At 39.1% G+C, this 23,412-nt stretch overlaps 1 protein-coding gene across 12 annotated transcripts in view; it reads right to left on the minus strand.

The window, feature by feature from the left end:
• Positions 1 to 23,412, minus strand: part of FANCD2 (FA complementation group D2) — a 45,092-nt gene that overhangs the window by 21,309 nt on the left and 371 nt on the right. For 2 of the 12 annotated variants that reach the window (XM_082682554.1, XM_082682550.1), the window contains exons 2-16: positions 21,708 to 21,805; positions 19,779 to 19,919; positions 18,934 to 19,001; positions 18,668 to 18,771; positions 17,598 to 17,658; positions 16,384 to 16,436; positions 14,588 to 14,666; positions 13,039 to 13,163; positions 11,206 to 11,293; positions 9,950 to 10,054; positions 9,053 to 9,153; positions 8,564 to 8,672; positions 8,105 to 8,140; positions 3,732 to 3,875; positions 1,493 to 1,627 (exon numbers count right to left, since the gene is read on the minus strand). In XM_082682554.1, the coding sequence (XP_082538680.1) occupies positions 1,493 to 1,627; positions 3,732 to 3,875; positions 8,105 to 8,140; positions 8,564 to 8,672; positions 9,053 to 9,153; positions 9,950 to 10,054; positions 11,206 to 11,293; positions 13,039 to 13,163; positions 14,588 to 14,666; positions 16,384 to 16,436; positions 17,598 to 17,658; positions 18,668 to 18,771; positions 18,934 to 19,001; positions 19,779 to 19,919; positions 21,708 to 21,771 (1,413 nt within the window). In that variant the 5' untranslated portion in view covers positions 21,772 to 21,805. Of the gene's footprint in view, positions 1 to 1,492; positions 1,628 to 3,731; positions 3,876 to 8,104; positions 8,141 to 8,563; positions 8,673 to 9,052; positions 9,154 to 9,949; positions 10,055 to 11,205; positions 11,294 to 13,038; positions 13,164 to 14,587; positions 14,667 to 16,383; positions 16,437 to 17,597; positions 17,659 to 18,667; positions 18,772 to 18,933; positions 19,002 to 19,778; positions 19,920 to 21,707; positions 21,806 to 23,170; positions 23,260 to 23,412 lie in introns of those variants that run through there. The other 10 variants (XM_082682557.1, XM_082682556.1, XM_082682561.1 and 7 more) reach the window with 8 other exon arrangements.

Here is a 23,412-nt window from a genome sequence, read left to right on the forward strand (position 1 = left end):
ATTGGGTGCAGAGATACTTAAAAATAAAATTCTTTTTTTTTTTTCAAAGATTGTATTTATTTACTTGACAGAGAAAGACACAGTGAGAGAGGAAACACAGGCAGGGGGAGCAGGAAAGGGAGAAGAAGCAGGCTTCCTGCTGAGCAGGGAGACTGATGGGGGGCTTGATGCCAGGACCCTAGGATCATGACCTGAGCCGAAGGTAGATGCTTAATGACTGAGCCAGCCAGGTGCCCCTTAAAAATAAAATCTTAAAAAAAAAAAAAAAAGAAACTCAAGAAGTTCAAGGTTTTAAAGGTTTTTACAGGTTAGACTGGCATGTTTCAAGCAAACATGAGCCATGATAGTATCTCCAGGACATTAAGATGGTTCCAGAAAAATATCTTGAATGCCATTCTCCCTTTCCTTTATACTGCTGCTCCATACTGAATCATATTGTTTTCTCAAATGCAGCAGCTAGCTCAAGCCCTGCTTTAAGTTTTTAAAATTTTGTCTTTATTTTTACAAGTTCCATTAAAATGTTTTGACATTGTTAATAGTATGGTTAGCATGTACAAAAAAATGCAAAGTAAGACACTCTGTTGATTTCATAATCACTTTCCACAAGTAGAGCCTCCCCTCTCTGGATATGCACTATTAAATTTTATGTTTCATGTTCATGGGAATAGAGTTACACCCTCAGGCATTTCCCCTTCATTTGTTTTTCCCCAATTTTTTCTAGAGAACAACTCCAGGATCAACTGGCAGCTGATCATTTGCAGCTAAATTTTAAAATTGCTCTTTTTATATACTATGAAAGCTGCCCGATAACCCCAGCTCTTTTAATCATGGTTTATTTAAAAGACTAGATGTGGGGGCACCTGGGTGGCTCAGTGGGTTAAGCCTCTGCCTTCAGCTCAGGTCATGATCTCAGGGTCCTAGGATCAAGCCCTTCATTGGGCTCTCTGCTCAGCAGGGAGCCTGTTTCCCCCTCTCTCTGCTGGCTTCTGCCTACTTGTGATCTCTCTGTCAAATAAATAAATAAAGTCTTAAAAAAAAAATAGACTGGGGGCGCCTGGGTGGCTCAGTGGGTTAAGGCCTCTGCCTTCGGCTCGGGTCATGATCCCGGGGTCCTGGGATTAAGCCCCACATCGGGCTGTCTGCTCTGCGGAGAGCCTGCTTCCTCCTCTCTCTCTCTATGCCTGCCTCTCTGCCTACTTGTGATCTCTGTTTGTCAAATAAATAAATAAAATCTTGAAAAAAAAAAGACTGGATGTGGACCTTCATTTTCAAGTCAGAGAATTTTAGACCTCAAAATGCAAAGTTAGAAGTCCAGTGTCCCTTATTTTATTAAGACTAGGACTAAAACTAAGTTTTCCCAACTCCCAGTTCTGAGTTCTTTTTCCTTCAATGTCTTCCAACGAACAAGAAATAAACATCATATTACATGCAAGTGACTTGGAATTGTATTTCTTCCTGTTCCCTCCTTTCCAAAATAAATATTTCGACATACCTGCTGACAGTAAGTGTCAAAAAACTTAAATGCGTATTTGTATAGGAGACTGCCAAACAAAATGATACTCTGGTCGAGGGAGTGCAACAAACACTGCGCCAATGACAGAATAGATGGGCAAATATCCTTAAGGACCTTGAGGGGGTGAAGAGGAGACAAAAAAAAGAAGCTGTGGGAGAAATTTAGTTATTGCAGAACCAAGACTTCCTGACCCTTATAGGATTTCAGAGTTCTCCTCACCAACTCTCATTTTAACTTAAGGTAACATAATCTTTGTTTTACTCAAAATTATCTTTCATCATTCTGAGTTTTTGCTTAGGATCAATGGGATTCAATGTATGGATAAGAAGTGACCTGGAAGCTGAAGAAGTTAAATTATAAGCCTAATAGCATTGTTCCTATCTGCCTAATTTGGGACTAGAATCCAGATCTTTTTTTTTTTTTTTGAGAGAGAGTGAGGGATAGAGCACAAGTGGGGGAGGAGTATAGGGAGAGGGAGAAGCAGATCCCCTGCTGAGCAGGGAGCCTGAGGCAGGGCTCAATACCAGAACTCAAGGATCACAACCCGAGCCAAAGGCAGACGCTTAACCAACTGAGCTACCCAGGTGCCCCTTAAATCCAGATCTTCTGAATCCCAATATCCTCATTCAATCATACTACCTCTCTGGGGATATACTGGGTCTGCTCTTCCTTGGTTATGATTTGAAATCAATCTTTAAGGTTCAATACCAATTAAATTGATTTCTTCTGAGATCAAAAAGAGAACTGATCATGTCTTAGCAATGGGCAGAAGATGGACATTAAAGGACCCAAAGTAAATAACCAGTTTAAGTCCAGTTTCTTTATTGATACCATCACAATAGATAAAAAATCTTAAATTAAGCCCTGAATTGTGTATAATGCTTTGCTGAGGAAAATGCAATAAAAAAATTATATATGGGGCACCTGGGTGGCACAGTTGGTTAGGTATCCAACTCTTGGTTTTGGCTCTGGTCATGATCTCAAGGTCATGAGACTGAGCCCTACACTGGGCCCGACATTTAGCACAGTCTGCTTGGGCATCTCCCTCTTCCTCTGCCCCCACTCCCTAAGATAAATAAATAAATCTTTAAAAAATTATATATGATTTCTGCCTTCTGGAAAATTATAGCCCAAAACACATATTATTGCCAGAAATAAGTACAGAAAGGACTGTAAGATAAAATAATAGAAACATTAAATCCATTTCTAGAGGGCGCCTGGGTGGCTCAGTGGGTTAAGCCGCTGCCTTCGGCTCAGGTCATGATCTCGGGGTCCTGGGATCGAGTCCCGCATCGGGCTCTCTGCTCAGCAGGGAGCCTGCTTCCCTCTCTCTCTCTCTCTGCCTGCCTCTCTGTCTACTTGTGATCTCTGTCAAGTAAATAAATAAAATCTTTAAAAAAAAAATCCATTTCTAGATATAAAATCTTAAGACCCAACCATATATTCTCATTAGCACCTAAGTCAAGCCCCAAACTATTGGTTATCTAGCTTTTTAAGAAGGTATACGCTATTAATATCCTGAAAATTCACCAGAAAATACTGTTCTTAACTTATAAAATTCTAATCAAATGGTTTATATTTCAACAGGAAAAAACCACCCAAGAGTCACATGGCCAAATAGGGATGGTTCAAAAGATGCATAATTATGTCTCTATTAGCATTCTTCTGGTCCTGTTTTGCCCAGGGTTTTTATAAACTGCTTAGAACAGGATATAGAAGCAAGTTTGTCAAAGCTATGGACCACAAAGGGCTAGGTAATTAAAATGATTAATGCAAAGTTAAGATTTGAAAGTCTCAATGAGCTTGGAACAACGGGCTGAAACTAACATGAAGAAACTTTTATATGGGAGCTACAAAGCCTTTCATTTTAAGTTAAAAATCAAGTTATACAAGAATGTAAAATTAGAAAACCTGAACTAAAACATTTCCTGTAAAAAAAAAAAAAATTGGGGGCTTGAGTTTAATCAGTTCAACATAAATCAATTTTGTCACCTTTTTTCTAAAAAGATGAGACACCAGTCTTGGGTTGGTTTTATTAACAGTATAACATCTCGATCAAGGTAAGTAAGAATCCTATTACATTTTGAAAACATACTGAGCTGTCAAAAGTCAACACCCAGCAAAGGCGTATTGTCAAGATTTCCACACTGAGTAAGAAAGATTAAAAATGACTTCTCTATAACTTTCAGACTAATGTTGCTAATTCTCTGCCACTTACCAAGTCATGAATATAGAATGTACTCTGCAGCAGCTGTTCTTGAAAGCAGCCTGATCGAATCTTATTTCTTAGCACCCTCTCAATGTACTTCTTTGTCTGAGTGTTGGTGCTATAGATGATGAGAAGCATTGCCAAGTCGAAAGTCTATTGTCAACAAAAATGACAAGAGAAAAAGAATTTAATAAATCAGTACATTTATTGTCGTGAAATAGCAGCTCACAACTTTTTCCCATGAAAACATAGAAGGGGTGATACTTGTTTGTTCAATACACTCTCATGGGAGTATCTTCATTTTTTTTTATCACAAAACCCACAAATTTTTTCAGAGAAATGAAGTGCTATAACTATTAACCACTATTATCTTTATGAAAACAATGGAATATAAACTGAAGTAATATTATTACAGAATAAACTCTGAAGACCTATATATTTATTAAAGAAAAATCACTTGCCAACCTCAGGATTTATTTCATTATTATTAGGAAAACTACTTTCTGAAAAGTTGGAAAGACTGTAAATGCTTCTCAATATGAAAAAAAATAAAATTCTGACAGTCATTTTTAGAATATTATACAACCATTAAAATGAATGAGCTAGGGGTGCCTGGGTGGCTCTGTGGGTTAAGCCTTTGCCTTAGGCTCCAGTCATGATCTCAGGGTCCTGAGATACAGCCCTGCATCAGGCTCTCTGTTCAGCAGGGAGCCTGCTTCCCCCTTCTCTCTCTCTGCCTGCCTCTCTGCCTACTTGTGATCTCTCTGTAAAATAAATAAATAAAATCTTTAAAATAAATGAACTAGACTACATTTTTTGACAGACACTCACAACATTGTGAAGTTTAAAAAAAAGCAACCTACAAGACAATAATAATAGTAAGATTTATTTTTGTAAACACAATATACATAAATATGTTTAAACATAAGAGTTAGAATGCTTGCACTTGGGGCGCCTGGGTGGCTCAGTGGGTTGGGCCGCTGCCTTCGGCTCAGGTCGTGATCTCAGGGTCCTGGGATCGAGTCCCGCATCGGGCTCTCTGCTCAGCAGGGAGCCTGCTTCCCTCTCTCTCTCTCTGCCTGCCTCTCCATCTACTTGTGATTTCTCTCTGTCAAATAAATAAATAAAATCTTAAAAAAAAAAAAAAAAAGAATGCTTGCACTTACATACACATACAGCTTGTAGGAAAAAAGTCTGGAAGAATTATCCATGAAGAATGGAACAGAGAGTGAAGAAAACCTTTTTAACATATTAACATTTTTTAGATTCCTTGTGGGGTTTTATCTCCACAATTAGCTTGTATTAAATTTGTTTTAAAAAGAAGGTTATAGAGCAACATCATCTGTCACAATAACTCAGTATTTATTCACTGTAATTAGTTGACTGTATATGTTTGTTTATATTTGTAAATTTGTTTCTTTCATGTATTATCAGCATAAAGAATTTTTACGTAGTTTAAAAAAGAAAAAGGTTAAAGAAAGTCAAGCAGCACAAAAAATAAAAACAACTATTCAGAACTCATACAACATAGCAAAACACTAAACATTCCAATTTAAAAGATGGATCAAGAATTCCTTTTTTTAAAATAGATTTTTATTTATTTGAGAGAGAGAGGGTGCATACACAAGCAGGGGGAGCAGCAAGCAGAGGGAGAGGTAGGCTCGCCACAGAGCAGGGAGCCTGACATGGGACTCGATCCCAAGACCCTGGGATCATGACCTGAGCTGAAGGCAGATGCTTAACTGACTGAGCCACCAAGGTGTCCCACCAAGGATTTTTTTTTTAAAGATTTTTTTTTTTTGACAGACGGAGATCACAAGTAGTAGGCAGAGAGGCTGACAGAGAGAGAGGAGGAAGCAGGCTCCCCGTGGAGCAGAGAGCCTGATGTGGGGCTCGATCCCAGGACCGTGGGATCATGACCCAAGCTGAAGGCAGAGGTTTTACCCCACTGAGCCACCCAGGTGCCCTGGGATTTTTTTTTTTTTTAATGTTTCTTTTTCTTTTTCTTTTTTTTTTTTAAGATTTATTTATTTATTTATTTGACAGACAGAGATCACAAGTAGGCAGAGAGGCAGACAGAGAGAGAGGAGGAAGCAGGCTTCCTGCTGAGCAGAGCCAATGTGGGGCTCGATCCCAGGACCCTGGGATCATGACCTGAGCCGAAAGCAGAGGCTTTAACCCTCTGAGCCACCTAGGCGCCCCTTATTTTTCATTTTTAAAGACTTTAATTTTATTTGTTTGACAGAGAGAGAGGGTACACAAGCAAGGGGAGTGGGAGAGGGAGAAGTGGGCTCCCTGCAGAATCCTGATGGAGGGTTTGAGCCCAGGACCTGAGCCGAAGACAGATGCCTAATGACTGAGCCACCCAGGTGCCCCTGCCCACCAAGGATCTTTTAAAAATTTTTTCATTTTAGAGAGAGCAACCACAAATGGTGGGTTGGGGGAAGGGTAGAGGGAGAGAGAGCCTGACATGGGCCTCCATCTCTGAGATCATGCCTGAGATGAAATTAAGAGCGGACACTTAAGCACTGAGTTAAGCTCAGCCTGAGCCACCCAGGTACCCCTGGGCCTAGATCTGAACAGACATTTTCTCAAAGACCTATGAACAGCCAAAAGACACATGAAAAGATGTTCAACATCACTAATCATCAGGAATGTAAATCACAATGAGACATCACCTCATACATGTCAAAATGGCTATCATTAAAAAAAGACAAGAGACAACAAGTGATGTTGAAGATGTAGAGAAAGGGAACCCTTGTGCACTGCTGGTGGAATGTAAATTGGTGTAGCCCCTATGGAAAACAGTATGGAGGTTCCTCCAAAAATTAAAAGTAGAAATATCATGTGATCCAGAAATTCTACTTCTGGGTATTTTTCAAAATAACTAAAAATTAATTCAACAAAATATCTGCATTCCTATGATCTCTGTACATTATTTACAATAGCAAAGACATGGAAACAACTTAAGTGAAAAGCAAATGTGGTAAGTACACAGACCACAAACACACACCTACCTAGACACACACAGACACACACTGGAATATTATTCAGCCAGAAAAAGAATGAAATCTTGCCATTCGTAACAATATGGACAGATTATGAAGGTATTATGCTAAGTGAACTAAGTCAGACAAAAACAAATACCTTATGATCTTGCTTATATATGGAACTCAAAAAATAAAGAAACAACAAAACAAAACACACAAAAAACTGAATTCGTTGACACAACAGATTAGTAGTTACCAGAGGCAGGGGGGTTTAGTGAGTAGAGCATACAACTCTTGATCTTGGTTGTAATTTCAAGCCTCACATTGGGTAGAGGGATTATTTAAAAATAAAGTCTTAAAAAAAAAAAAAAGGATTTTCCTGTTATAAAATAAATAATGGGGCACCTGGGTAGCTTAGTCAGCTAAGTGTCTGACTCCTGATTTGGGCTTAGGTCATGATCTCAGGAATGTGAATTCAAGCCCCTCATTGGGTTCCACTCTAGGTGTAGAGATTATTTTAAAAATATACATATATATAAAGACATTGTAGAAGCATATAAAATGTTTATGATACAATGTCAAGAGAAAAAAAAATCAGAATGCAAAAATTACATAATAATTAGAAATCTGCAAAAACAGATAAAATAGGTATACAGGTGGCCAACCGTTATGCAAAAATGAAAAAAAGAAAGAGTTGTATTAGGGTATTTTGATCCTTCCCAAAAAACTGAGTTTTTCATTGTTTAATTCACTATTGTAAAAGCTTTTAAAATAGTCACCCAACAACTGGATAATCTGACAGAACCTCACAAAATAAAACAGATTCCAACTAATGAAAAATCCTTACTGGGAACCAAGTAGTACATAAGAAACATAATCATCTGGCTTCTCACAGAAGAAAAAATTTCCATAATTAAGACAGCTTCAGTACTGCTGCCTTGACAGTAAATGGATGGACTATTTGACTCACTCTGGTCAGGCTGACACCGGCAAAGGTAAGTAAAACATGGAATGCCATTATTTTGACAATTACATTTGCCAGAAGGAAGGGTAATCAGATAGACACAGGGACCCAACCCATGCCCCAGTGACTCCTGTCTTCACTTCATCTGTGGGGACTTGGTTCTTTGGGACTGCAACTCACTGTGCTTGTTTGGAATGTTAATATTTCCCCTTACGGATAGCCTGGGTTTATTTCATTGCGAAAATGAGTAGGAAACACTATCCAGCAAGTCATCCCCTCCAGATTATCTTCTCCAGACAGCTAATGTTTATTACGCAGCTACAGAAGGCACAGAAGGGATGACTGGAGAGAGTGACAGAAAAGGAAAACTAGCCATATAATTAATTTTAAGTCCACAGTACTTAAAATTCATAGTATTATGAGTTTACCTTGTGTTCAGACACTGAGGCAGTGTTTTCAATCGCCTAGAAAAAAAATGGTCACGAAAGTATTATAACACAAAAGTAGAACATGTTTCACCTATTTTTTTTTTAAGATTTTATTTATTTGACAGAGAGATCACAAGTAGACAGAGAGAGAGAGAGAAGGAAGCAGGCTCCCTTCCGAGCAGAGAGCCTAATGCGGGACTCGATCCCAGGACTCTGAGATCATGACCTGAGCCAAAGGCAGAGGCTTAACCCACTGAGCCACCCATGCGCCCCATGTTTCACCTTACTGAGCATGCCCCATTCTCCTGAGAAGCAATCTGTCCATCTGGGAACCATCATCTGTCACTTCTACTTGACTGATTTTCAACACTTTTATTTCCACCTACCTTTACTTACATATCCATCACTGATTACCACCTACTCCCTCCTTATGTTCAAAGTCATGAAGATCTCACTCACCTTAATCCAGGCTTCTGAAATGATCTTCTCATATCTAACAGCTGACTTTATTACATCAAAGAGGAGAATAACACAGTCCTGACTGTTGTTTTCTTGATTTCCTGAAGAACTACAAGCAGCAGAGGGGGAAAAAAATAATTCTTCCACTTACCAGAGAGAAACCTATAAAACCTGGGTTCCTGTTACTAGCCAAGTGCCTGTTCCAAGGCCAGCTTCATGTGTAAAATGGTTAATAAACTTGTACTGTAGTCTATCTAAGACTGATCTGAATTGCCAGGAGAATACACTCCACCCACCCACATACACATACATTACATGTACTACATACATATGATTTGAAGCACTGTATAGAGATACATGCAAACAATATTATTACCACTATTTTTAGTTGCAAGTATTAAGATCTACTGTCCTGGCTTCAGACTAAATGTCAGAAAACTTGCCTTGCCTATGTGAGAAAAAGGGTAGTAACTGGCAACGACATTATACCTTTGTTGTCCTTTATTTTTCAACTTGCTTTGGGAAGCCTGAAACCGTGATGGCAAAATACAATGCTGCAGATCCAACTTCTCCCGGAGCTCAGAAATTACCTGTGGAAAATAAATATTAAGTTATGTATTCTGCTCATTCATAGGCACACTTCGTTCTTTCAGTAGAACCATAACAATCCCCTGAAAGACTGAGTAAGAAGAATCAAGAGTTTTTATTTTTTAAGATTTTATTATTTTTTTAAAAAGATTTTATTTATTGATTTGACAGAGAGAGATAACAAGCAGGCAGAGAGAGAGAGGAGGAAGCAGGCTCCCCGCTGAGCAAAGAGCCGGATGCGCAGCTTGATCCCAGGACCCTGAGATCATGACCTGAGCCGAAGGCAGCGGCTTAACCAACTGAGCCACCCAGGCGCCCCAAGATTTTATTTTTAAGTAATCTCTATATACAACATGGGGCTCAAACTCACAACTCCAAGATCAAGGGTCACATGCTCTACTGACTGACCTATGGAGTGCCCCTAGACAAGGCATTTTAAAAAGGAGAGTTGATGAAAATAGTTAGTGCAAGGATAGTATGTCATGCCCTTCAAAATTCCAGAATTCCTTGAGGTATTACAATGAAATAGCAAATTAAACTGTGTAATGGCTTATATGCAACAATAAATCTGGTTAGTTCCATTCCATTGCCTGAATACTATCTGGATTAAGCAACATCATCAGTAGGTTTGGGAACAGGGAAGAATTAGAAGCTATAGTTTTAATAATGTATCTTAATGTATCTTCATCTAGGTACATCTCTTTTCCAATACTGACTTTTACAAGGGCACCACTGCTATACTCTGTACTCTCAGAGATGTAGCATGCGATTGGTGTTTGTTGGGAAATAATAGGGTACCTCAAGTGCATCTGCAGCTGTTACAGAATGAAGAATGAACTTGATTATCACAGGTAAATCGTCCAGTTTGACAGATAACAGCTTCCCCATCACCAACTGGCGGACCTAAACATAAAAAGCACAAAAACCTTAAATTTATGTTAATACCTCAACCTAGTACTGACCTGTTAGGTAAAATCAGAAAATCTACTTTTCTCATTCAGTTTTCTCACTTGTCATTTAGGAGGAAAACCACCTCATTTTATTTTCAATTTTATTCCAACTTACAAGATTTTTTTTTTTTAAGATTTTATTTGATTTATTTTACAGAGAGAGAAAGAGAGATCACAAGTAGGCAGAGAGGCAGGCAGAGAGAGGGGGAAGCAGGCTCCTCACTGAGCAAAGAGCCCAATGCGGGGCTCGATCCCAGGACCCTGAGACCATGACCTACGCTGAAGGCAGAGGCTTAACCCACTGAGCCACCCAGGCACCCCCAGCTTACAAGCTTTTAATTGTTAATACCACAGTTTCTTCAAAAACAGACAGGTGTTGGGGCAGCTGGGTGGCTAGGTCAGTTAAGCAGCTGCCTTTGGCTCAGGTCATGATCCCAAGTTCATGAGATAGAGCCCCACGATGGGCTCTCTGCTCAGTGGAGAGCCTGCTTCTCCTCTTCTTCTGCCTGCCACTCTGCCTACTTGTGTCCTCTCTCTCTCTGTGTCAAATTAATAAATAACATCTTGAAAAAACCAGACAGATGATAAACATAAAAGTGTTATTATCTTATAATTTAGAGCCTGAATTTTCCACTGGCTGAAGGAAGACATATAAAATTGTTATTCCTATGAGGAACAGTGTGTAAATATTATCCAAGATAGAGATTGCCACTAAAACTTACTGCTTTGAAACAGAGCAGCAAATCCATCATACTATGGCATATGAAGTTCATCAGAAAGAGATGAAATGTCATTCAATATCAATATCATTTCAAACATTTTTTAAAGATTTATTTATTTGAGAGAGAGAGAGAACATGAGCAGAGGGGAGGGGCAGAAGCCGACTCCCCGCTCAGCAGGAATCTGACATGCAGCTTGATCCTGGAACTTTGGGATCATGACCTGAGCCAAAGGCAGATGCTTAACCGACTGAGCCACGCAGAAACCCCTGCATCGTTTCAAAATTAAACTTTATACGCAACTGCTTCATAGCATAAGTGACTGACATTTGTTCTGGGAGGTAACAAAGCTGGCTCTGTTTCTGGAGAGCGGAGTTCTTCCTACCTGAGACAGGAGCTTCAGGTCAAGTCGGAGGCTGGAAAGAACATCCAGGATAGGAACAGTGAGTGCAGTATTCTCCATTAAAATGTCACTGTGAATAGTACAAAAAGAGAAAAGCTGTGTAACTTTTAACAGAGCTGGGCAGATATTTACTCAGAAAAACCACTTAGAATATGGGAAGAGAGGACATACTCAGTTCTCACTAAACTTGTTAATAGTGTATTTCATTAAAAAAAATTTTTTTAAAGATTTTATCTATTTACTTGAAGAGAGAGAGTGAGCACATAGGCAAGTGGGGGGAGGGAGAGGCACACGGGGAAGCAGACCCCCCATTGAGCAGGGAGCCCAACGCAGGGCTCAATCCCAGGGTCCAGGACTCTGGGATCATAACCTAAGCCAAAGGCAGGACACCTAACTGACTGACAGCCTCTCAGGCATCCCTAAAAATTATTTTGATCTAAATAAAAATACATGCTTGGGCCATCTGGGTGGCTCAGTTGTTTAAGCATCTGACTTTGGCTCAGGTCATGACCTCAGGGTCCTGACAGTGAGCCCCACATCAGGTTCCCTGCTCAGCAAGGAGCCTGCTTTTCCCTCTCTCTTTGCCCTCCCCTCACTCATGCTTGCTCTCTCTCTCTCAAATAAAATCTTAAAAAAAACCCACATGTTCATTACAGAAAATTCAAATAGAATAGAAATGAGAAGCCCTTTCCTCACCATCTCCACTACCCACAGGCAACCACTATTGAGTTGGGCACATATCCTTCCTGAGAAAAGGAAAAAGAACACCTACAACAATTACAGGGAAGTATGAGAAGTATGACATATGTACATGCAAGGCATTACAGGAGAACAGAATAGAGAACAGCGATGGAGTCTAAGAAAAGGCTATGTAGGGGCGCCTGGGTGGCTCAGTGGGTTAAAGCCTCTGCCTTCAGCTCAGGTCATGATCCTGGGGTTCTGGGGTCGAGCCCCGCATCGGGCTCTCTGCTCCGCAGGGAGCCTGCTTCCTCCTCTCTCTCTGCCTGCCTCTCTGCCTTCTTGTGATCTCTGTCAAATAAATAAAATATTAAAAAAAAAAAAAAAGGCTTTGTAAAAAGACAAGCTAGAATTAAGCAGGCAAAGTGGGTGATATACTGCTACACCCAGAGGGAGCAACGTACCCAAAAGCACAAAGGGAAGAAATCAATGGACATTTCTGGAGGTAGTTTTGCAGACAACTAAAGGAAGTATTACAAACTGAATTTTTAAAAACTATTTTGAGGGTAAGCAGGAAATTGCATTAAAACAGAAATCCTACTACACAGGAATTTTGTTCTCCCTTCTTTAATTAACTGCCCTACCAACTACCAAGTACTATTTTTCATGTAAATGATAGTAAGCAATGCTCTTAGCAATGGGTCCAATGTGATGTACACCAGAATGAATCATTTAGGGACCAAGGAATGCAGATATTTGGTAAGATCCACAAATAACTGGATATAGAGTCACAACTGAGGACTCCCTGGGTGGTGCTAATGAAACAGATGGATCATGTCTAGGTCTCCAAAGACCAATTTTATATGCCTAATCCTAAGGCAGACTTCATATTCACAACCACTATACTATTTTTAAAAAAGTAGATGGGTTACCCAAATATATATTCATTATTACAAAAACAAGTCAAATCCCACACCTACTCATAGAAAGCAGATACCATCCTCTTTTATATAAATAGGAATACATTACTACTACTGTTTTTAGACAAGATCAGGCATGTTCAGGGTGGTATGGTCATAGACCTACTACTGTTTTCATTCTGCAGAGTTAAGGCTCCCACAGTGGGAACTTACCCACCTGAGTTCCTTCCCCACATCAGCATGCTGGGAATCGCCTAGGATCTCAGGAAGGCTGGTGACAAAGTCATGCTGCAGGTACAGCGGAGCAATACTGATCAGCTGCATGAGCTTGGTGGTGAGATCCTGCAGTGAAGGACACCATTAGAATTGTTGCACACTACCAGAACAGAGAAAGATGTCCTCCTCATGAATTGTAGAGATAGAATTATTTTTGTATAATATGGTACCTATACATACATTCAAACTCAAAGCCTAAATACAGAGGTCAATGACCCAGAAATTTTCACACATGGTATGGTACATCATCTAGTGGGTCTGTTGTATACTTTACTTCATTTAAGATTTTATTTATTTATTTGAGAGAAAAGGAATAGAGGGAGGGAAAGAGAGAGAGAGAGGGCATGAGCAGGTGGAGGGAGAAGCAGATTCCCCACTGAGCAGGGAGCAGGACATGGGGCTATATGTCAGGAAACTGGGATCATGACCTAAGCAGAAGGCAAATGCTTAACCGAATGAGCCACCTAGCCACTCCTACTTTATTTCATTTAACCTTCACAACTCTATGGAGTCTGTGTGACAATTCCTTTTTTTTTTTAACTTTTTGGGGTGTTTTTGAAGATTTTATTTGACAGAGAGATTGAGAGAGAGCACAAGTAGGCAGAGCAGCAGGCAGAGGAAGAGGGAGAGGGAGACGCACGCTTCCTCCTGAGCAGGGAGTGCGATGCGGGGACCAATCCCAGGACCCTGGGATCATGACCTGAGCTGAAGGCAGCTGCTTAACCAACTAAGCCACCCAGGCACCCCTATTTTTTTTTTTTTTTTAAGCAGACTTCACACCCAACATGGGGCTTAAACTCACAACCCAGAGATCAAGAGTCGCATGCTCCACTGATGGAGCCAGCGAGGCACCCCGACAATTCCCATATCCATGAGGATATGCATTGCCCAAAAACACACAGTAAGTACAAAACAATAAATACACAACAATACAGAATTTCAGTCCACATGGAATTCCAAAACTCATGTTCTTCCAAATAAAGATTTAGCCTTGGAATGCCTGACAAAAATTAATAGAATGATTTAAAGAACTCTGGAAAGAAACAGGCCTTACACACTATGCTCAAAACAGATTCAATTTTACCACAGTGCTTAATAACAAATCACATAATTGTAAAAACTTACTAACACTTTCCTCATATGTAATCAGATTAAACATTTGCAGCAAAGGCGGCTGGTCTGGGATCTCACTGATTTTGAGAAATAAAATATAGTCATCTATTGTACTTTGAAAGCTACTTAATTTCTTTCCAAATATTAAATAGATATCTAGTCATCATAATTAGAAAAACTTTTTTTCTGGAGAAATTTAAAGGGTGAAACATCCATGATTCTCAAATTATGAAAGATGAAAAAAGCTAATAAATAGAAAAACGTGAATTTTCAGTTTAGGAAAGAAAATAAAAAACCACTGCAAATTCCAAAAGTTTGATTAAGCATGGAAAACAGACTCTCTAAATCCAAGAGACAGAGCAAGTCCCAAAGCTTACCTTGCCATCCACAATTCTGTCAAGCCATTTCAGTTGACTGATGATGAGTCTAGGCATGTTAAGTCCATCACTGTTCACACTGAAATGTTAGGATAAGAAGATAGAAACTTAGCTTTTCTGATTTACACAATAGCAAACATTAATAGTGCACAAACCATTTCAGACATTCAATTAACACTGAATGTTTACATATCGCAACCTGCTTTAGACACACAGGTGACATAGGAAAAGCATGACACATACATGTTAAATGGAAGAAGACACACTAAACTATTAACAGTGGTTGCATCTGGGGAGGGTTTAGTAAGGTTAAGGAAGGTCTGGAGAGTATTTCTTAATAACAATGTAAACAAAAAAATAAAGGCAATAAACTTGAACAAACTAAACAAGAAAAATTTTAAAAGGTAGAAAAGTGTTAAGTATTGAAAAAAGCAAGCATATACTATTTTGGAAACATAAAAGGTCGAATTAGACTATGTCTGTGAAAGTACTAAACAACCATTTATAGATGAAGAAGTGCTGGGGGCAGCTGGATGGCTCAGTTGTTTGAGCACTCAACTCTTGGTTTTGGCTCCTGTCATGATCTCATGGGTTGTGACATCAAGCCTGGTAAGGAGCTCCATGCTCAATGGGGAGTCAGCTTGAAGATTCTCTTGCCCTTTGCCCCTCCCCACACTCATGTGCATGCTCACATGTGTGAAAGTGTGCCCTCTCTAATAAATAAATAATTCTTTAAAAAAAAAAAAAAAAAGGAATGTTGGCTTAGTTATTATTTCCCCCCAAATGAGAGCATCTGCTTTCCTCCTCCTATGTCTGAAGTTTTGGACTACCTCCAGTTTTTTTTCTTTTCTTTTTTTAAAATTATTTACTTATTTTTATAAACATATAATATATTTTTATCCCCAGGGGTACAGGTCTGTGAATCGCCAGGTTTACACACTTCACAGCACTCACCATAGCACATACCCTTCCCAATGTCCATAACCCTACCCCCCTTTTCCCAACCCCCCACCCCACCTCCAGTTTTTTTTCTTGACAGTATTCTTAGTCTTTGTTTAGTACAGTCAAATTTAACTACTGAAAAAGACAAAAAACATATACATGAGCAATTCAGGCAAAGCCATCTGTGAAGATCTATCTTCAAGTGTATTATTACTATATACAAAACCTAGAGGGGCGCCTGGGTGGCTCAGTGGGTTGAGCCTCTGCCTTCGGCTCAGGTCATGATCTCAGGGTCCTAGGATCGAGCCCCACTTCGGGCTCTCTGCTCAGCAGGGAGCCTGCTTCCCCCTCTCTCTCTGCCTGCCTCTGCCTACTTGTGATATCTGTCTGTCAAATAAATAAATAAAATCTTTATAAAAAAATTTGTATCTTCGATTATTAATGAGCATTTAGAAAAAAATGTTTGATGCTCTTGTTATTTCTTTGTGAATTGTCTGTTAGTGACCTTTTTCTACTTTTCTATTATTCTTTTTTTCCCAACTTAGTTATTTTTTAAAGCAAATTCTAAAAAATTTAGTATGCATACCCTATAATATTGAAAGGGTAAAGAACAGTATTCATAGAAGATCTGATTCCAGTCAGTTTATTGTGTATCCTTCTAAGAACATGCAGTCATATAAACAGATGAAATTTCAAAAAAAAAGACCCCACTGGAATTTTAGCAGTCAATTAAGAATCTGATGTCATGATCAACATGACTTTCAGAGAAACTGATGATGTTTCAGAGTAATCTTTTCAGAGAGAAACTTAAGCACACTAAGGCAATTTAAGCATTCCAGAATAATTCCACTTACTTTTCAAAAAGAAATTCTGGCAACTTTTCAAATAAAGTTTTGATAATGGCAGGCTAAAAAAGAAGACATAAGGAGTTAGGAGATGGTCTTTATTTTATTTTATTTTTTTAAAAGATTTTATTTATTTATTTGACAGACAAAGATCACAAGTAGGAAGAGAGGCAGGCAGAGATTGAGAGAGGAGGAAGCAGGCTCTCCGCAGAGCAGACAGCCCGATGTGGGGCTCGATCCCAGGACCCTGGGATCATGACCTGAGCCGAAGGCAGAGGCTTTAACCCACTGAGCCACCCAGGCGCCCCGAGATGGTCTTTAAATATACAACAGAAATATATAATTAACCACAATTTGCTCCAACAAGAGCTCTTGTTGTTTTCAGGAGGAAAACCCTGCTATAACTGAAATCTTATTTTAAGAATGGCCAATTGAATGCTGCCTACATTTTGAACATAAGCTGTTGGGACACAGAGACTTGTCAATGATGTGTCTCCTAAAAAATTACCAAATGATTATAAAGGTAGCATTAAAATAATCAGATCATCAAAAATATTACTAAACATGACAACTGTTAACTTATGAAATGCAGACTTAAGATTATCAAATAGTTTGCAAGAAAAGAAGATTTCTCTCCAGAGGAGTAAGAGGGATCTTAAATGTAAGCTAACTAAATTATATTGAAGATTTCCAAAGTAAAGGAAGGGACAGGAGTATGGGAAGATTCACAGTGAAGATTCACAGAAGGAAAGAGAAAAAATGGAGGACAGGGTAAGGCAAGACTTTCCATTGTACGTTTTTATAATCCGAAACATTTAAAACATGTTAAGGCATTGTCTATTCAATATACTAAAAGAGAGAGGAAGAGGAAAGGGCAAAATCAAGTTAATCAGCAAGTAAAAATTGAAATGGGAGATGACCAGATGTGAATATAGCAGAGATATATAAGGTACTCAGAGCACAAGGGAGGAAAGTTTACAAATCAGGAAGGAGAGGCTGATGGAATAAGTGAGATTCCAAAGAAATGTAGTGGGCCAATCAGCTCAGTCCAAAGCCACAGCAATTGCCATACCAGATGCAGGTGAGCAATGAGGCTATGGTAAACTACTGCAAACCTAAATTCCCTGTTAACTCTACTAAACCCTGAGCTCAGGCATTATACTTGGGCATACACCACAAATCAAGTCCATTAAATGTACACAGAAAAAGTGACACAGTCTCACCTGTAATATGTCAATTCCCAGAAGCAATTTAATGAGGCTCTTAGAGTAAGATGTGCCTATGCTGTTAAAAAAAAAAAAAAGAAAAAAGAAAAGATTTGTTTTCCATTTGTTTTCCTTAATGTTTTTATCATTTCTTCATAAAATTGGTTAAATAAACAATTTTTAAATTTTTTTGAAAATTTAAAAATTTTTTAATTTATTGGTCAGAGAGAAAAAGCAAGCATGAGAGCCTACAAGCAGGGGAAGCAGCAGACAAAAAGAGAAGCAGGCTCTGGACTGAGCAAGGAGCTTGATGTGGGACTCGATCCCAGGACCCTAGGAACATGACCTGAGCCAAAGGCAGAAGCTTAATTGACTGAGCCACCAGGCATCCCAAATACACAATATTTAAAGAGAAACTATCCTGTTATAGCAGAAATACAGAACATGAAAAAATGGCTTTTTTTTTTTTAAAGATTTTATTTGAGAGAGAAAGAGGGAGAGCAAATGTGTGCACAAGCAGGGCGAGTGAGAGAGGGAGAAGCAGGCTGCCCACTGAGCAGGGAGCCTGGTGTGTGGCTTGATCATGACCTGAGCCAAAGGCAGACACTTAACTGTGCCACCCAGGCATCCCTGCTCTCTCTCTTTTTTTTTTTAAGATTTTATTTCTTTATGGGGGCGGGGCACAGAAAAAGCGAGCATGAGCTAGGGGAGAAGCAGAGGGGGAGGAAGAGAGAATCTGAAGCAGACCCTGAGCTGAGCACAGAACCTGACTCAGGGCTCAATCTCACAACTCTGAGATCATGACCTGAGCCAACCCACTGAGTCACCCACGTGCCAAGAGAAGATGATTCTTACACAAGGAGAAGTAGTTAAAATTCTATCAACACAGATGAGACACACTCTAGAAAACATTCTGGTTCTTAGTCTCATAACTATAAATTAATAACTTAAAGGTTAAAATTGAAGATAAAACAATTATAAATAAAAAGTGAAATTCAAAAAATTGCATTCTCCCCCCATTGCCATCCCCCAATCCAGTTAGTATAACAGATTAAATGTCAGCAAGATTCCAAGCCTCCAGTCCATACCTGGCTTCCTCATCCTGCAGACGTTCACATGACAAAAGGCAGCTCCTGAAACTGTCTTGGTCCTCAATGTAAGATTCTAGGCCACTAACAAATTCTTCTATTATCTTAATGATATTGAAAAAACAAAGAGTAAGATTTTCAGTTTAACATTTGCTGTAGGTTAGCTAAAACTCATTCTAGTCCATTCAACTTTATGCCAGCATCTTAATATTCCCAATTCCAGAGTAGTGCTGGCATAAGCGAAAGTACCAGGAAGAAACTCATACTTTGGGATAAGAAGGATGTTTCCTCAGAGTCTGAAAGAGCTTCTTTTGGAAAACAACTTGATCCACAGCTAAGAGGAAAAAACAGTTGATCAGCAGAGTCTTTAATACCTCCCACCATAGTTTTACTTCCCTAAATATAAGTTTCGTATCTTGTGAAACCAATAAGGATATTTTTAACCTAATTTCAGAGCCAAATTTTCTAAACCCATGGGAAAACAGATTTAGCTTTGACAGAGGATAGCTGCTAAGTATTCTAAAAAGATATGAAATAATGGAGTAATCGATGCCCTAAAAGCAGGGCTTTAAATGGCTTTATAAATTTTCTTCTGAAATTACTCTGACACAGATCTAATTATTCTCTTGAGTATTAATTTATTTTTCCACAAGAAAACACAAAGTATTATTGGTATATGCCATTCTTTTCTTTAAAAAGTTTTAAAAAACTAATAAATAAAAAATTAGAATTACTTAACATGCATTAATCAGTACTAGAGACTATAGAAATACTCTCTCTAAAAACCAGTATCAGGGCACCTGGGTGGCTCAGTGGGTTAGAGCCTTTGGCTCAGGTCATGATCCCAGGGTCCTGGGATCAAGCCCCGAGTCGGGCTCTCTGTTCAGTGGGGAGCCTGCTTCCTCCTCTCTCTGCCTACATGCAATCTCTGTCTGTCAAAAAAATAAAATCTTTTAAATAAATAAATAAATAAAAAGCAGTATCATTGTCATCTTTGTCTCAAGATGGCTGGTGCTCCCATTTTTAATTTTCACTGCCTATTTCAGAAATCCATGATTCAGTTCTGAGCCCTGCACTAAACCCAGAGAAAAGATTTAAATTAAAATATTACTTAGTTGATTCTGACTCTCTCCTGTTTTAAGAATAACTCCTGATGTTTTAAGAAGCTTTAAAAAAATACTGTCATTTTCTTCAACTTCATTGTGAACATGAAATTTCTTTGTCTTCTTGGAAAGTGGCTGCTTCCTGGCTTCTGAAAACAGACAAAATTTTCAAGAATGTGACAAATAGTAAAGATTAAAACTGTAAACCCTACAATAACCCTAAGAGGGAAATTGATGGGTTCTTGAAGAACTGTATTGGAATTGATGCTGTAGCAAAATTTTATCTCTAACAATGGTCAGCAACAGTGGCTTACAAACAAACAAATCAACAAACAATTATTTCTGCCTATTGCATTTTTTAAAAAGATTTTATTTATTTATTTGACAGAGAGAGTCATAGCAAGAGAGGGAACACAAGCAGGGGGATTGGGAGAGGGAGAAGCAGGCTTCTTGCCAAGCAAAGAGCCCAGTGCGGGGCTCAATCCTAGGACCCCGGGATCATGACCTGAGCAGAAGGCAGACACTTAACAACTGAGCCACCAGGCCCTCTCTATTGCATTTTTATTTGAAGAATTCAAAACATGCCACTTCTAACAAAAATAACCATGGAAATGTTTTCCACCCAAATTCTAAAACAGTTAGTGTGCCTCAAGCTGTTGTCTACAAACCAATGCAATCAAATCACTGAGATGCTTATTAAAAGGACATTCTTAGGGGCCCCTAAGTGGCTCAGTTGGTTAAGTGTCTGCCTTTGGCTCAGGTCATGATTTCAGGGTCCTGGAATTGAACTCCAAATCAGGCTCATTGCTCAGTGCAGAGCCTGCTTCTCCCTTGGGCTCCCTGCTCAGTGGGGAGTTGCTTCTCTCTCCCTCTGCTCCTCCCCACCCAGTCTTGTGTTCTCTCTCTCTCTCAAATAAATAAAATCTTTAAAAAATAAAATAAAATAAAAGCACATTCTTAGATCACATCCCATAATTACTCAATTAAAATCTTGAGGATGAGGACCAGGCATTTGAATTTTTAAAGAGCTTTCCAGGTAATAATCTTGATGTACACCAAAGTGTGGGAACAAATGATCTTGATGCAGGAGTAAAAAGAATCAGGCAGGTTCTCTGGCATCAAGCCTTTGAGAACAAAGCCCAGGTTGGTTTTATCCCAAGGCTTTCAATGCAAGAGAAGTAATAAAACATAATAAACAAACAAAAACAAACAGTACTTGAAATTAAGTAGGATTATTTCCTCTTCTCCCTTAATGATGTAACAAGTTAGAACTCCCTTAACAGAGTAGATGAATATAATAAATGGGAAAAAAACCTATCAACCTCTTTCCATCAGAACTAAGTAAGGGCCTCTGTCAACCACAGTCTCAAATGGACAGTCCATACTGTTTCTTCACCCCTGGCATGGTTGTCTGATATAATGCCTTTCTTTTATACATCCCTATCACAGTTTTATCTGGATTGTAATTTTTTTTTTAAGAATTTCAGTTTTAAGCAATCTCTACATGCAACATGAACCTCGAATTCATAACCCTGAGATCAAGAGTCACAAGCTCCACTGACTGAACCAGGCACCCCCATACTATAATTCTTTTTAAGGGAGGAAAGAGGACCATAAACCTTTTTTAAAGGACAGATGACTATGTTGTACCTTCTGTCTCAGCACCTAGATGATGTAAGTGGATAAGCTCTATAATACTGTTTTCTATAATACTAATTTCTCTTATGGATGTGGAGACTAAGACTGTGGCCATGCCCAAAGTCATACATGGACTTAGAAGCAGAAACTCAATCCCAAATCCCCTGATAGTAGATTCTGTGTGCTCTAACCATTAAGACTTGATGACTCCCAGGACTTAAAAGGAGGAACTTTATCTCTCTTTAAGTGCCTCACACATTTGCTACTGGAAATAAAACAACAAATGACTAGATACTTACTGGAGACATCTTCTATCAGGCTCTCTTTATCTTCTGATTTTGACAGCCTTCTCTTGGAAACCATTTTGACTGGAAGTCTTCTGCAATTAAATTACTTTCTAGAGCAAAATCAGAGAATAGAAGTTACCCTCTAGAAGCTAGATAAGTTTTGAGAAGTTAAAGCTATAGCTCAAAGAAAACTACCTTACCCAAAACCAAAGTAGTTCTAGTTTTTACACTAAAGTTGTCTAACTCCAGGTATTGAAAGAATTTCAACTCCTGTATCTGGTCAATACTCCCTTCCTTTCTAAACTTGATTACCTAGTTGCCTCTTTAGCAAGGCTACCTTCCTCTTGCTGAAGGATGAGATCCAGTTCTCTTTCTGATATCCCAGATCTTTCATAATCTGGCCCCAATCTACCGCTCCTTTAACTCATTAATCCAATATTGAATGCTAGAGACTGCGCTAGGTGCTAGGGTTACAAGTATGAACTAGATATGATCACTGCCCTCAGGGAGTTTACACAGTAATGAGTAGTCTTTTTTTTTTTTAAGATTTTATTTATTTATTTGACAGAGTGATAGAGAGGGAGAGAGCACAAGTAAGCAGAGCGACAGGCAGAAGGAGAGAGAGAGAAGCAGGCTCTCTGCAGAGCAGGGAGCCTGATGCAGGGCTCGATCTCAGGACCCTGGAATCATGACCTGAGATGAAGGCAGCCGCTTAACAAACTGAGCCACTCAGGTGCCCCTAGTAATGAGTAGTCTTGAGGTAGTTATTTAGGTACAGTTATGTAAGTGCTATAAGAGAGAAGCACAGGGTGCTATGAGGGCTCACAATGAAATTTAATCTAGTTGGGGGTAGGGGAGATTAAGAAAAGCAGGGACAATTTCTCAGGGATAATTTCTGTGAGAAAAAGTTATTAAAGCAGGGACCTGAAGGCCAAAACAGGAATTAGCCCATAGAAGATGTATGAGAAGAGTAGTCTGGGCAGAAAAATATTCAACACAGAACCAGTAAGGAGCCTGTAGAGTTAGAAATGAAACTGCAGAGGTAAGGGATGTCCTAAACCTGAACACTAAGGGCCTCTTACTCTATCTTGTAAACCAAAACATTCTTGGTCTCAGTGCTTTTGCATAAGGTGTTTTCACCTGAAATGCTCTTATCTGCCTGGAAACTACCACTCATCCTTAAAGACACAGTCAAATGTCATATTCCTTGAAAAATGTTCCTCCTATCCCCAAAGGAGCTTTCTACTCCAGCCTCCCTGTTCCATAGAGTGTATCTAGGATCCCCTACCACATCACACCAGACTGTGGGGCTCACTGAGAACAGGAACTCAGTCTCACTTATCTCTGTATCCCTAGTGCCCAGCACAGCACCTGGCATAAGATTTCTGAGCATATTCCCTAAATGAGAACGGCTGGCAGGCAGGTAAATACTAATAACTAACAAGAGCGATTTTAAGTGCTTCATAATTACTTACAAGCCTTTTTTGAGGTAGGTATCCTTATTATTCTCATTCAGTGGTGGAGTTGGGTTTCTAAGTCAGGCAGTCTGATTCCAGAATCTGCACTACCTACCAAATATACTTTTGATTATAGTGATGGCTTCCAACAATAGTTAACATTTACTATGTACCACGCACTATGCTAAGGGTTTTCTTTATCCACTGCCTCGTTAAATACTTATAACCATTATCAGCCATTTTTCGGACAAAAATTTAGT

This window comes from Mustela nivalis, assembly GCF_964662115.1.
Source record: "Mustela nivalis genome assembly, chromosome: 1".
Taxonomy (NCBI): domain Eukaryota; kingdom Metazoa; phylum Chordata; class Mammalia; order Carnivora; family Mustelidae; genus Mustela; species Mustela nivalis.